General features: G+C 38.4%; 1 protein-coding gene across 1 annotated transcript in view; it reads right to left on the bottom strand.

The window, feature by feature from the left end:
- Positions 1 to 16,201, bottom strand: part of ANO3 (anoctamin 3) — a 453,610-nt gene that overhangs the window by 85,878 nt on the left and 351,531 nt on the right. The window contains exons 12-13 of the mRNA XM_010831780.1: positions 13,452 to 13,586; positions 5,259 to 5,355 (exon numbers count right to left, since the gene is read on the bottom strand). Of these exons, the coding sequence (XP_010830082.1) occupies positions 5,259 to 5,355; positions 13,452 to 13,586 (232 nt within the window). The remainder of the gene's footprint in view (positions 1 to 5,258; positions 5,356 to 13,451; positions 13,587 to 16,201) is intronic.

The raw sequence follows: 16,201 nt of genomic DNA, 5'->3' as shown, positions 1-16,201 counted from the left end.
ATGCCCACTGGACCTGGGCACAGGCTACAACAAACATGGAAGCTTCATGTATTCACCCTCAGTTTAGTTCAGTTCAATTGCTCAGTCGTGTCCGACTCTGCAAACCCATGAAATGCAGCACGCCAGGCCTCCCTGTCCATCACCAACTCCCGGAGTTCACTCAAACTCATGTCCATCGAGTCGGTAACGCCATCCAGCCATCTCATCCTCTGTCATCCCCTTCTCCTGCCCCCAATCCCTCCTAGCATCAGAGTCTTTTCCAATGAGTTAACTCTTTGCATGAGGTGGCCAAAGTACTGGAGTTTCAGCTTTAGCATCATTCCTTCCAAACAACACCCAGGACTGATCTTTAGAATGGACTGGTTGGATCTCCTTGCAGTCCTAGGGACTCTCAAGAGTCTTCTCCAACACCACACCTCAAAAGCATCAATTCTTCAGCACTCAGCTTTCTTCACAGTCCAACTCTCACATTCATACATGACTACTGGAAAAACTATAGCCTTGGCTAGACGGACCTTTGTTGGCAAAGTAATATCTCTGCTTTTGAATATGCTATCTAGGTTGGTCACAACTTTCCTTCCAAGGAGTAAGCGTCTTTTAATTTCATGGCTATAGTCACCATCTGCAGTGATTTTGGAGCCCCAAAAAATAAAGTCTGACACTGTTTCCACTGCTGCTGCTGCTGCTGCTAAGTCACTTCAGTCGTGTCCGACTCTGTGAGACCCCATAGATGGCAGCCCACCAGGCTCCCCCGTCCCTGGGATTCTCCAGGCAAGAACACTGGAGTGGGTTGCCATTTCCTTCTCCAATGCAGGAAAGTGAAAAGTGAAAGTGAAGTCGCTCAGTCGTGTCCAACTCTTCGCGACCCCATGGACTGCAGCCTACCAGCCTCCTCCACCCATGGGATTTTCCAGGCAAGACTACTGGAGTGGGGTGCCATTGCCTTCTCCACTGTTTCCACTGTTTCCCCATCTATTTCCCAGGAAGTAATGGGACCAGATGCCATGATCTTAGTTTTCTGAATGTTGAGCTTTAAGCCAACTTTTTTACTCTCCTCTTTCACTTTCATCAAGAGGCTTTTGAGTTCCTCTTCACTTTCTGCCATAAGGATGGTGTCATCTGCATATCTGAGGTTATTGATATTTCTCCCGGCAATCTTGATTCCAGCTTGTGCTTCTTCCAGCCCAGCGTTTCTCATGATATACTCTGCATATAAGTTAAATAAACAGGGTGACAATATACAGCCTTGATGTACTCCTTTTCCTATTTGGAACCAGTCTGTTGTTCCATGTCCAGTTCTAACTGTTGCTTCCTGACCTGCATATAGGTCTCTCAAGAGGCAGGTATTCACCCTCACCCCAACTCAATACTTGTTTAGTGCAATAACTTTATAAATGTGGGCCTACAAATAAGAATCACCTGAGGAATCTGTTAACATGTAGGTTTCTAAGCCTTGCCCTTGACCAGCTGATTCTGAATCTAACATGGGCCCAGGAATCTGTTTTTAACGACAGTTCTAAATGATTCTGATGTAGTCTTCTGAGGATTCTTCCATGAAATTTCTTAAAGAAGAAAACATGTTCATGCATGTGTGTTAAGTCACTTTAGTCATGCCTGACTCCTTGCAATCCTATGGACTATAGCCTGCCAGGCCCCTCTGTCCATGGGATTCTTCAGGCAAGAATACTGGAGTGGGTTGCCATTTCCTCCTTCAGAAGAAACATGATCTGTCCTGATTCTGTTGTAATCTCAATATTAGTATACAATCTGAGGCTCAGTACCTTAGGGATTGAATAAATGTTTGCTGAACCAGTAAAAAAAAATCACCGAATATTAATAACTATTATAAATAAGCATAACTTCAAATAAGAATTGAGTCATTTTTAGAACTATATGAAAAAACAATGCAGGACTCTTGTACCTAATGATTTTACCTTTAATGAAAAATCCTAACATAATGGAAATTGACACCTGTGGTCACCTGTGCTTTGAAGAATATGCAGATATCACTGCAATGACTTAATTGCAAATATTTCTCAACCCCATACTTTTAAGTATCGAAACTTAAAATAATCACCAAAGAAAATGTTAATGTACTTAGATATAATTTTTATTATATAACGGGACCACATTTTTCCTGAAACACACCCTTGACACTATTAAGGGAATGATTAAATGTGCACATTATTTATTTATTTATGCACAATAATTACATGTAAAATATGGCAGATTTAATGTCCTGCTACTTTTCACAAGTAGCAGTGATTCCATAAGGAATTTACCAGTTTCTAAATGAGGTGGCTGGGTCGCACAGAGTCGGACACGACTGAAGCAACTTAGCAGCAGCAGCAGCAGATGAGGTGGCTAGGTGATCAGGTGACTAGATGATTTTAGATTGGTGGGCTTGTTTCTTTGCTAAAAATTTCTTCTCTTATTTATGACACTGCCCATCTAGTAACCTCTAGGTGTTTAAATATAACAGATTTTAAAAGAAAATGTTTATTTCCATTCAATGAAGGAAGAGTAGTTCTGATTTTTAAAATGTAAATCAAGTAACTACATTTTACCTTAACCAGAGGATCAAATACAAGACATAATGAAGATTTCACCCTGGTGGGTTTTATTTCTTGCATTGTTCCTTAAGGCAATATTCTCCTCTGCAAGCTAACATTTCCACCTACCTGATAATAGTTACTAAGTGAGATCTTCCTCAGTCATACCTACCCCTACATATACTCTTTTCTCCAGGGTAACAGAGGAATGTAGATACCACATAATTACAATAGCTCCCTAGATCTAGCATTTCCTTGGACAGCTTCTTCACTTTATCACTCTGCCACATATGATTCTTATCTTTAGTGTTTGGATTTGTTGGTGTCCCTAAGGCTGTCATGTATCTTTGAAATGCATGGGCAAAGGGAGGGACATGTGTCTATACATCAAATGACTCTAATATACTTGGCTTTTATAAAAAGTGTCGAGAAAATGCTTCCCAAAACAAGATATCTTTGGGGAACATTTGAGAGAATTCAATACTAAGCACACTTCAGAAATTAAATTATAAACAAAACAGATTTTCCCCATAACATGCATTTAAGAAAAATAATTCAGAAGCTAATTTTAGTAAGTTTTGGTCTCCTAGGAGGATCCTAAGTGGCTTTTGTTTTTATGTTCACCCTTGTCAAAAGTGATTATACACAAGCTTCTACTTCTGAACAGGGCTTCCTAGGTGGCCCTAGCAGTAAAGAACATGCCTGCCAATGCAGGAGACATAAGAGACGTGGTTTTGATCCCTGGGTCAGAAAGATCCCCTGGGGGAGGGTGTGGCAATCCACTCCAGTATTCTTGCCTATTAAATTCCATGGACAGAGGAGCCTGGTAGGCTACAGTCCACAGAGTTGGACACAAATGAAGTGACCTAGCACAGCATTTCTGAACAAGATGAAGTAACAGAGACTGACTTTACCCACATTCTGGAAATAACCGAATAATTCCCAAAATACATAATGCAACAGATTTCAAGACTGGATGTGAGACAATGAAGGGCAGTGATTCCTAAGAGGTGGGAAACAATGGAGGTGAGCATTATGGTTGCCTGAAAGAGTCACAAGAGTGCACAGAAGGACAAGCCAGACAGAGAGCACTCGTGAGGAAACTGGCTGCAGACATAGTCCCTGAAAGCATTAGAGGAAACGGGTTCAGGAGCTCAGATTCAGGCAGGGGTAGGGCCTGTTAGCCTGACTGCAAATCCTCAGTATTCACACTTCACTGGGGAGAGTGCACAGAAAGATTTGTGGGGAGAATTAGTGCTAGAAAGAGTACTGATGTGAGGCTAACTCACAAATCCTAAAAGCAAGACCCGAAAGAATCAAATAATTTTCAAGTAACTAAATCACAATGCGCTCTCTCTAAAGATCTATTAGAACAGTTACAATGAAAAAGACTATCATGAGAACTAGTGGGTATATGGAAAACTAGAACTCTCATACATCACTGGTAGAAATGTAAAATGTGTAGAAATTCTGGAAAAAAGTTCTGCAATGTCTTAGAAGGATAAAAATCTACCTATCATCAAATCTAGTAATTTTTATTCTAGGCATTTACCCAAGAGAAATAACAATACTTGTCCAAACAAACATTTGTAGATGAATGTTTATAGCACCTTTATTTAAAATTATAACAACTTAACCTCCCCCCAGATTATTAATATGAATGAATAATTATTAAGATTCATCTTACTTATGAAGATCATGGGATAACTGAATTCTGATATAGCCATATCATGCAATACTATTAATACTCAGCAATAAAGAGAGAGGATTTGCTGATAAATGTTATGACATTTATTTTGAGGATTAACCTCAAAATAATTATGTTGGGTGAAAGAAACTAGAAAAAATTCACACACTGTATGACTCTATTTACATAACAGTCTGGAATATACAAATTTATCTATAACGGCAGAAAATGTTTGCCTGAGCCCAGGGGTGGGGTTTGGGAGGCAGGGATTACAAGAAATCACGAGGAAACCTTTGGATATGTTACTTTATCTTGACTGTGGCTGTGGTTTCACAAAAGCATATATATGTATTTAAATACATTCATTTATATACTTCAAATATGTACATTTTATTACATATTAACTATACTTTAATAAAACCATTTTACAAATGAGTACTCATAATTATATAATTGAAGTACACTTTTCTCAAACTTGTATGCACTCTGAAATCACCTGGGAGTTTTTAAATTATGCTGATGCCTAGGTTCCAAAAACTAGATTCTAATTTAATTGTTCTTGGATGTGGCTTGGGTTTCAGGAATTTAAAAAACTCTTCAGGTGATTCTAATAGGAAAAAATTTGAGAACTTCAGGTATGTTAAGAAAACTTCATTTTCTCTGTCAAATTAGAAGTATTTAGACTTCATGAGTCTTCATGGGAAGATACAAACTTTACCACTGAAGAAGAAATAATCTTCTCCAAAAAAATAATCTAGATATCATTCCAAGTGGATGTTTTATGTCTGTGATGGCAATAACCACTTATATAAACAGAGGAAGACAGATATTCTAATAAAATACATCCTTTTTATAACTGCCACAGAGTGATGTTTTATTCAGTTGTCAATGACACTGTTTGTTGAAACTCTTGGGAACATTTAACTTTGGTAGAAAGCAGTTTGCTAGAGGACTTTTTACTGCCTACGTTCCTAGGAAAAGTAGAGGGCAGGGAGGGGAATGTGAGGGTCCACACTGACCTTGGCGTAGATACAGCTTTCGTTGAGTCTCTGCAGTGAGCAGTTCTTATCACAGAGAGGGCACATGAAGACTTCAGTGGCCTTGCAAATTTCTTGGCTTAAGAAATCAAAGAAAAAGAAAGCATGAACCTCCACACTCAGGAAGCTGCTTAGCCCCTACGGCCAATCCTATGGGAAGTAGTAGGGTGGGAAGGAAAAGAAGAAATGGAAATACTGGTGGACAGGGGAGGAAGAACTTGAATGACTCCCACCCAAATTTGTAGAATTTTTGTGATACTGAGTTTGCTTCTTTGTTTTAATAAATCTCTGATCCAAGATATTTTCATGATAATAGGCCAATTTTATACTCAGGAGGCACTTGTGGGGCCTTGTTACAAGGATACTTTTCCACCTGATTTCATGGCATGTAGGACAATCTTGGGAGGAACACCTAAGAATATTTTAACCCAGCTCACAGGCTTGGATGTGGCTGAGCTGGAATCACATCTAACTATGCTGATTTTTCAGAGAAGGCAATGGCAACCCTCTCCAGTACTCTTGCCTGGAAAATCCCATGGATGGAGGAGCCTGGTAGGCTGCAGTCCATGGGGTCTCGAAGAGTCGGACACGGCTGAGCGACTTCACTTTCACTTTTCTCTTTCATGCACTGGAGAAGGAAATGGCACCCCACTCCAGAGTTCTTGCCTGGAGAATCCCAGGGACGGGGGAGCCTGATGGGCTGCCGTCTATGGGGTGGCACAGAGTCGACACGGCTGAAGCGACTTAGCAGCAGCAGCAGCATGCTGATTTTTCAAGTCTGTAGACCTTTCCCCTGGTTCTCACTGCTTTACAGTCACCAAAATGAGTAGCACCCATAATTCACATAATTCCACAACCCCTACTGCAGTCAGTCAGTGCATTACGGATTACTGAAATATACGATATCCTCCAATAGAATGTAACCTTGTAACATTTGCTTCTTGAGTTTATTGCTATCTTTCAAAAATCTCAGCATACTTTATAGATGACATCATGACAGGAGCAGGGCATCAATAACAATTTCTCAAAAGACTCACAATCTGAGAGTTCACAGAAACTGTTATTAGATGTTTTGTGCCTTTATCTGTCGTACCTGGCCCTTTCCCATTTGGTATCCCCTTAATAAATTGTCTTTAAGTAAATCTGCTCTAGAAATGTTGAAGGTAATATAAAGGCTTTTAAAACTATGCCTGGAAATACAACTGTTAATAAAACTTTTGCTGTTTTCAAAATATATAAACTCAAAGTGAAAAAAAATAATGCATATCTATTTCAAATGCTGGATGTGTACAAACTCAAGACAAAGTGGAAATGACTAGTAAATAATAGTACTATACTGTAATGCAACGCCTTACAGTAACCAAAAATGGATTCACGTCCGTTAAGTTTAGTCCTCAATGCAATCTCCTGCAGTGGTAATGTTCTCCACAGCTGAGAGGAAGCTGATGTTTAAGAGCTTTGTTCAAGGTCATAAGCTTACAAGAGATACTTGAAGGAACTGAGTTTAGGTTTTCCTGATTCTAGGTCCAGTTCTCCATCAACTACAACTCATCTGAAAGAGGGATACGTTTATTTCATATTACAGGGGACTTTCCTACCAAAAACTAATTTACTAATGATGATGATGGTATGACGAATCTTATATAAACTATAATTCTCCCACTTTCACATACATCTTATTGCTAGTAATCATGATATCTATGTGAAGTAGGGGGAAGCAGGTAAAATATACATTTTTAAAGCTCAGAAAAAAAGAGAGATGATTATACTTCCTCTTACTAATACTACTAATTTGTAGTAATAAAAAAAAAGAATTAACCCACCTCTTGGAGAAAATTCCTATGAAAATAGGCTTGCTATCATAATTCGTTGTTTAAAAATGTATAATGTGCCCCATATTGAACTCTCACACTAGAATGGTATTAAATTTGGTTTATATTACATCATCTTTCCCACCTTCCAAATAATCAGACAAAAGCACAGATGTATCAAAGCATCCAGTCTAGGATCCTAGTCATCAGACTGAGCCTTATTTTTATGTCTAGAATTATCAAACTCATTTTCCATAAGCTGCTCAAAGTTCCACTGGACAGATAACACACACACACAAAAACCCCCACTAAACAAGTTTTGCAACATTTTTTAGCCTAAAATATGGAATTTGAGATGATTACAGCGTTCTTTGACTTAACCACTAGATGGAGAGAGAGTGCCCAAAGTGTTTCTTAATTTCTTCCTAATATACACCTGGCTTCTCTGGTAGCTCAGCAGGTAAAGAATCCACCTGCAATGCAGGAGACCCCAGGTAGATTCCTGGGTCGGAAGATCCCCTGGAGAAGAGATAGGCTACCCACTCCAGTATTCTTGGGCTTCCCTGGGGACTCAGATGTTAAAGAATCCACCTGCAATGCGGGAGACATGGGTTTGATTCTTGGATTGGGAAGATCCCCTGGAGGAGGGCATGGCAACCCACTCCAGTATTCTCGTTTGGAGAATCCCATAGACAGTCAGACACAACTGAGCAACTAGCAACTATGCACAACATGATACAAAGCATTGCTTAAAATGTGGCTTTCTTTTGTCTTCTATCTGTTAGAAATACACATCAAAAGCTAATTCAAAGGAAATAATAATTATCACCAATTTATCATAATTACCACCTCTATCCATAAGGGAGGCGGGAGCAATTTGTCCATTTGGGGGTGAATGCCTGGACCTGCTCCAGGCTCTTGATGCTTCCTGTGATTCTGTTAACATGCAAAGTACAGAATAAGATGTGTGGTGATGCCCATTTTGGGGAAATCTGATAATATGAAAGTAGGTTTAAAGGAAGGAAGTTTGGAAACATGACTAAAACATGGATTTTAGAATAATATATAATTGTCAAGGAATAAGTAAATGATAAGATGCTAAGCCACACCTGTTAGGATTGTTATTATCGAACAAAACAAACAAAATAAAGTAAAAACAACACATGTTGGCAAGGATGTAGAAAATTTAGAACACTTGAATATTGTTGGTGGGACTGTAAATTGGTGCTGCCACTATGAAAAACAATACGAAGGTTCCTCAAAAAATTAAAAATAGAACTTCCATTTAATCCATTAATCCCACTCCTGGGTATATATCTAAAAGAACTGAAACCAAGGTCTCAAAGAGATACCTGCACCTCATGGTTCACTTCAATATTATTCACATTAGCCAAGGTATGGAAATAATCCAAATATCCATTCATGGATGAATGGATAAAAAGGTGGAATAGACATACAACAGAATATTAGCCTTAAAAAAAAGAAGGATAGTTTACCATATGCAACAACATGAATGAACTTGAAGGACATTATGTTAAGTGAAATAAACTAGTCACAGAATAATGAATACTGTGTAATTTCACTTATATTAGGTATCTTAAAAAACACACTCATAGATACAGAGTAGAACTGTGGTTGCCAGGGAGTAATGGAGCGGAAATGGAAAGCCGCTGTTCAATAGTATAAAGTGCCAGTTATGTGGGATGGGTAAACTCTAGAGATACGCTGTCCAACATTGTGCCTACAGTTAACAATACTGCAGTGTGCACTTGTGTGTGTGTTAGTCGCTCAGTTGTGTCCAACTCTTTGCAACCCCATGGATTGTAGCCCACCAGGATCCTCTGTCCATGGGATTCTCCAGGCAAGAATACTGGAGTGGGTTGCCATTTCCTTCTCCAGGGGATCTTCCCAATCCAGAAATCAAACCCACATCTCCTGCATTGCAAGCAGACTCTTCACTGTCTGAGCCACCAGGGAAACCTGTGCACTTAAGCGTTCTTTTAAAAAATATATTTATTTATTTATTTATTTTTGGATGTGCTGGGTCTTCTTTGCTGCATGGGCTTTTCTCTAGTTGTAATGAGCAGGGGCTGCTCTTTAGTTACAGTGTGCAGGCTTCTCATTGCAGAGCGTGGGCTCTAGGATGTGTGGGCTTCAGTGGTCATGGCATATGGGATCAGTAGTTGTGGCTCCTGGGATCTGAGCACAGGCTCAATAGTTGCGATGCATGGGCTGAGTTGTTCCACTGCATGTGAGATCCTCCTGGACCAGAGATTGAACCCCTGTCTCCTGCACTGGCAGGCAGATTCTTCACCAGAGCCACCAGGGAAGCCCCACTTAAGTGTTTTTATTGCAATATTTAAAAATTAGATATAGGTTTAACTTGCTAGATATTTCCCCCAAGTCATCTACCACTCTGAGGATCAATTCTTCATCTCTAGTTGGAGATAATAGCCAAGTGGGATACTACTTCAGGAATATTGATAATGTGCCTGGCACATCATAGGCACTTAATAAGCCTATGAAGCCCTTATTGCTAAGGAGGTTGTCAGGAGAGGGTTTGAAAGGTCCTTTAAGACAGGGGTTCAATCCTGGTCCAACAGCTTTTGAAAACCTGGCCAGTACTGATATTTCTTGGTGAGTTCTAGTGCCAAAGAGGCAAGAAAGCTGTTTCTGCTCTTTGCCTTGGACCTGAAACCCAAAGCCTGAGAAGAAGGGACCATGTGTTCCTGCTTGTTCATTTTCATACTCCTATAATATGTGCTCTACCTGACACAAATCTGATGACCTTTGATTGTGTAAGACCAATATACATGTAAATATATGCTTGTACATGCACATACAAGAAATAATCTGAACATGATTTTCACATAAACAATTAACTGCAGAGCAGTTAAGAAATATGACCTTAATTTACATAAACACAACTGGTAGAAACATAATAAATACAACCTAATCTTTAGCTTTTCAACATTTTGTTACCTTGCAATAAACAAGAAAGAGCTTACTAAAATAAAACTGAAACAAAACAACTCAAAAGTCCTATGTCCTCCACCCACATGCCATGATAACACCTACAACTTAACCACGTCTGACACCTTGAATGGAAAAATTCAGTCCCGTGAAATTTTGAAAGTCAAGATATTCAGTGATGCTTACCTTGATTTAGAACAGTAAGTCTGACAGGGTCTTAATTATAGTGTGACAGAAGTAGCAGTAATATAATACCATAAAGCACAGAAGAAAAGAGTTTGCGAGTCTTTTAAAACACTCCTTGTGCTAAAGGTTAAAGAATACTTATCTCATACAAAAGGAGTCTAATTTTCTTCATTGGTACATAAATCAATAGGAACAGAAAATCTATTTCTTTCATTGCCTTTTGTTCATTTTCAGCTTCAAAGTGTGGAGGAGGAAGTCTACATCACTTGGGAAAACTTTGTGAATATGTTCTCCATGGGATCAATTTGAACAGTAGCTAACTGCCTAAAAATCATTTTCTGCTCTTGTCAATTCATTTTAAAAGACCATGTCTCCAAAACCCTAAGTGAAGGGAAGTGATAGTCCCTCAGTCATGTCTGACTCTTTGCAACTCCATAGACTTTACAGTCCATGGAATTCTCCAGGCCAGAATACTGGAATAGGTTGCCATTTCCTTCTCCAGGGGATCTTCCCAACCCAGGGATCAAACGCAGGTCTCCCACATTGCAGGCGGATTCTTTACCAGCTGAGCCATCAGAGAAGCCCATTCTATCAAAAAACTATAACTAAAACATGAATTCAATAAATTTGCAGGATATAAAATCAGTACACAAATATCAGTTGTGTTTATATATACTAACAAAAAACTATCAATAAGAGAAATTTTTTTTTTAAATCCCACTTAAAATTACATCGAAAATAAGAAAACATTTAGGAATAAACTTAACCAAGGAGGCGAAAGCTCTATACACTGAAAATTATGAGACATTGGCAAAGGAAATTAAAGAAGATACAAATAAATGGAAAGATATTCTGTACTCTTGAATTAGAAATTTTCACATTGTTTAATGTCCATACTACCTGAAGAGATCTACAGATTAAATGCAATCTCTATCAGAAATTCAATGGTAATTTCGCAGAAACAGAAAAACCTACCCTAACATTTTTATGAAACCACAAAAATCCCGAACAGTCAAAGCAATCTTGAGAAAGAACAAAGCTGGAGGCATCACACCTTTGATAACAATATTATAAAGGTATGATAATCATAACAGTACATTACTGGCATAAAGACAGATACATAGATCAATGGAACACAATAGAGAAACCATAAATAAACCCATGTATATGTGGCCAATTTTTGACAAAAAGCCAAGCATACTCAATGAGGAAAGGACAGTATCTTCAACAAATGGTGTTAGAAGAAAAGGATCCACATGCAAAAGAATGAAACTACAGTTCTATCTTCCACCATATACAGAAATTAACCCAAAATAGATTAAAGATTTAACTTAAGAGCTGAAGCTGTGAAACTACTAATAGAAAACTGAGGGGGTAAATTCCTTGAAATCAATTTTGGCAGTGATTTATAGGGTTTGACACTGAAAGTAAAGGCAATAAATGCAAAAACAGCACATAAAGAAATACCCAAAGGGGGACGATTGTCTTCAGTGGGTGCATGTCTATCCAGGAGGATGCTGCCTTCTAGACTGGTGCTGAGTTTGCAAAACTCTGAAGAAAGACTGTTACTAGAAGAAATGCTTTTGAACATTAGGTGTTTGTTTTCATGCTAATTACCATTTGGCCTTCCTGAAGAACAAGGGGATTCTGAGATACCAAATCAAGGAATTTGGTTATGGAATAGGCTTCAACTCTGGAACAATGAAAATATTTTGTTTTTAGGCAAAATTGTTACGCAAATATATCTACATTATTTATAATGCAGTGTGTACGCGTGTGTATGTGTGCATGTACACAAATATACAAAGAAAATTCAAGGAAATGCATTTAATGGTCCCATTAACTGTCATGATTACCACCCAGTAGCATGGCCATGGTTAAAAGATGAACCAAAAGAGAAAAAAGTACTGAGCTTTTAAGGGGAGCAAAAATGCTTTATCATATTTTGAATTGTATCATACAAGGTTGAACTTGATGAAGTCCCTTTGGCACAGTAAATAGAACACGCTATTAAGAGGATTTTTTAATGCCAAGGTGACTCTTACTTCTGCTGAATAGTATCATTGTATGTGTTGAGTACTCAGTTGTGTCTGACTCTTTGTGACCCTCTGGACTGTAGCCTGCCAGTCTCCTCTGTCCATGGAATTTTCCAGGCAAGAATACTGGAATGGGTTGCCATTTCCTATTCCTTGGGATCTTCCTGATCCAAGAATTGAACCCACATCTCTTGCATCTCCTGCATTGGCAGGGAGACTCTTCACCACTGCACCACCTGGGAAGCTTGAATAATTTTATATTGTTTCTATATCCAAATGTTGAGTCATTTAAACTTTAACAGAAAAACCATCCTTCTGATAAACATTTGTTATTTCTCAAAATCTTATTTACTACCATTTTGATACTTTAAGTTGATGCGAAAATCTTTTATAAATTCTACTCCCTTAGAGAATAAAAAGAAAGTAGAAAGTAACTTTATGTTGTCATGACAGGAGACCACTTAGGATAGGATTTACATGGTACAAATTCACCTGCAATACAGGAGACTGGGAGACTCAGGTTCGATCCCTGGGTAAGGAAGAGCCCCTGAAGGAGGAAATGGCAACCCACTCCAATATTCTTGCCTGAGAAGTCCCATGGAGAAAGGAGCCTGGTGGGCTACAGTCCATGGGATCACAAAAGAGTCGGACATGACTAAGCAATAAACAACATTTTGTTCAGATATCTTGAGCTATGTGAGATTCGCTCAGGTGCTGAAAGGAAAACTCATCTCCAAGGCTGGTAGTGAAAGTTGTATAAAATGAAACAGTGTGCTTGGAAGGTCTTTGTATATCTTAAGTGTTTAAAGAATTGTATCTATTATAATTATTTGAATTACTATATTGAGAGAGTATTTCAGACTACCAAAGACTATATGCAAATTTAAATTACATAGAATGGTCTATTGCATTGTTGAATTATTATTAGTTATGTACTAGAAAGAGAAATTTGGCATAAAGAGAAACAGTCTTAGAACTTATCCAAGATAATCTGCATATAAAAAATAGGAATGGCCTTTATATGGTGCCTCCCCCCTGCAAAAATAAAAACAAATTGTAGTACAAATTTTATTGTAAATAAAAAATCATTTATTTTTCAATCAGCATTATTATAAAGTTTTGATCCAATCAGAAGGCCAAGCTATTTAGTAAGTCTGTTAATAGCTTACCTTACTTGACTTGCATTCATTGTTAATATTCCATAGAAGAACACACACAAGCCAACAATGGCTGCAGGAATCAGCATTCCAGTATACCACCCCAGCCAAGCAAAGTATAATCCAATCTTCTCACCAAAGTACAGCCTGTGCGAGAAAGCAAATTCTTAGCTTATGGCAACCTAAGGAATACTACAGATATTAATGCCGCACCTAATATGACTTTCAGATAAACATTTGAGGTTCCAGCTCAGTTCCTCCTCAGCTCCATCTGGGATATCATAATAGTCTTGCTTAATAAATCCAGTGATGGTAATAGTTTGTTTTGAATGTTGCCTTTATAGGAGCAATTTTGCAAAATCTATTTATTTCTGTGTCAAACTTCTTAACATGGCTCATAAAGCTTTTCATAAGCCAGTTCTTGCTTTTCTTCATCCTCTTAGTAGAATCCTTTTTGTTTCCCCCACACAGAGCTGTGCTAAACCATACTGCTTTGGCATAAATTAGAAAAGTGTCTCCCTCTGGGTAGTTACTGAAAGCAGACTTGAATTCAGTCTCCATCTGCACTCTTGGCCAGATTCCCTCATGCCAGACACAATCTGCACAATTTTGTCACACATCTTCCTCAACAAAATTCAACTCTGCCGTTCCTGGAGCACATGACTCTTTTCTTGGTTTCCTCACTTTGGAAGATTACATTTCACCCTCTTCTCCTATCTGGCTTATACTTATCCTGTCCTTTATATCACTTCTTCCAGGAAGCCTGCCCTGACTTCACTTCAAACCTGGGTTAGATGTCCCTGGTCTTGCTCCCACACTCCCTTGACCCACGTTTCAGTATCCTAAACTCATAAAACTTCATGACCATTACCTATCACTCCCCCATTCCTTACCTTCCCTTTATGACTACAAGCTACTTGAAAATGGACCTGTATCTTGTTTCACTGGCACCCACCCCAGGAAGTATTTTGTTGAATGAAACAAAGGGAATGAATGTATTTTATTTCCCTTCACTTGATTAACATTTCATATGGACACAGCAGATGAACAAGATGGTTCCAACAACTTCTCAGTTGCTCTTCACCATGTCACTGCCAATATTAACCCTCACAATTTACAAGGCACCAGTAAGAAATGACAATTTCTTGAATTCTGCACTGGTGTTTGGTCTCCATCTTCTAAAAATGATTACTTAACACAGTTCTGTCCCAGTACTAGTTTTAGAGATTAGTTCATTCGGGAATACCTCTCTGGGCAAAAATTCTTACTGGAAAGAAAATTCTCTTGTTATTTTTTTTTCTTCTTCAGTAAGACTTCCCTCTCAAAAATCATCCTCTTTCTACTCCATTCTCTGTACTGTGCCAACTAAAATGTGTGTATTCTATCTAGTGTAGACATGAAATCACCCTCTACTGAGCATCATTTATCTAATTTTTTGCTTTTTTCATTGATTTCTCGTAGGAGACATAGATCAAAAGCCTATTTATTTCTTTTATAATGGAAGTGTTCTACTCTGAAATGAAGCTTATAATATTAGCAGGTATTCTAACAAAGCTACTTGTTCCTTCAAACAAGTGTTCTGTGGGGTGGAGTACAGTTCTGGCACATATTACTAACATTTTTATGATGATGATTATAGAGGACTGCACAGACAGAAACCCTTACATACACAGAGTATTATACCAAGATTTTTAATTATACATTATCGAAGGTTAAGAGGAGCAACGACGTTATTTGACAAGAGTGCAATTACCTAAGTTATAGCAAATTTCAGATCTGTTTCAAGAGAAGAAACTAGTTCCAAGCAAAGAAGGCTAATGAAAATATCCTTAATCTAGAACATGGGTAGTCACAATCTCTTAGGAGCTCTATTCAATTTCTTTAAAACCACAACAGGGCAAGGAGGAACAGGGGGTTGCTATTGGTGTCATGCCATCACACTTCAACTGGAGTCACTCTCTTTTTATGTTGTATATACTGGTATCCTGTGTTATGGGGCTTCCCCTGTGGCGTTAGCCCACTGCCCATGCAGGAGACCTAAGAGATGCAGGTTTGATCCCTGGGTTGGGAAGATTCCCTGGAGAAGGGAATAGAAACCCCTTCCAGTGTTTTTGCCTGGGGAATCCCATGGACAGAGGAACCTGGCAGGCTACAGTCCATAGCGTCACAGAGTCGGACAGGACTGAAGCAATTTAGCACAGCACAGTCTGTGCTACGTTTCATTTGACGATAGGATTCCGCTGCTGAAATAACTTTTATCATAAAAACGAATGTTAAGTTGAACTCTTTTTAGAGTGAATTGTTCCATTTAGTTTTTACACTTAAATCCTTCCAGTGTCTATTGAAAGATATTAGGAAAAAAAGTCACACAGCTATCTTAAGCAGGTTTTGTAGCAGACCATTTTTTTAAATGTATTTTTTTTCAGATTTCAATATTTTCTTTGGAAAAATAGGCTGAAAAGGCTTTAGCTACTAAAATGATAGAGTTCATTCTTAAAATGAAAACAAACACAAACACGTGCTTAGAAATGGTTGTTTATAAAAAAAGAAAATGAACTGATACTCCCTCACTTTCCACCTGGGCTTCTCTGGCGGCTCAGTGGTAAAGAATATGCCTAAAAGAATACATTTGAATCAGTTCTAATGAGGTGGATGAAACTGGAGCCTATTATACAGAGTGAAGTAAGCCAGAAGGACAAACACCAATACAGTATACTAACGCATATATATGGAATTTAGAAAGATGGTAACGATAACTCTGT

This window comes from Bison bison, unplaced genomic scaffold (genome assembly GCF_000754665.1).
Source record: "Bison bison bison isolate TAMUID 2011002044 unplaced genomic scaffold, Bison_UMD1.0 scf7180017864531, whole genome shotgun sequence".
Lineage (NCBI taxonomy): Eukaryota > Metazoa > Chordata > Mammalia > Artiodactyla > Bovidae > Bison > Bison bison.
The sequence above is the reverse complement of the archived record's forward strand: the minus strand, read 5'-3'. Positions and strand labels throughout refer to the sequence as shown.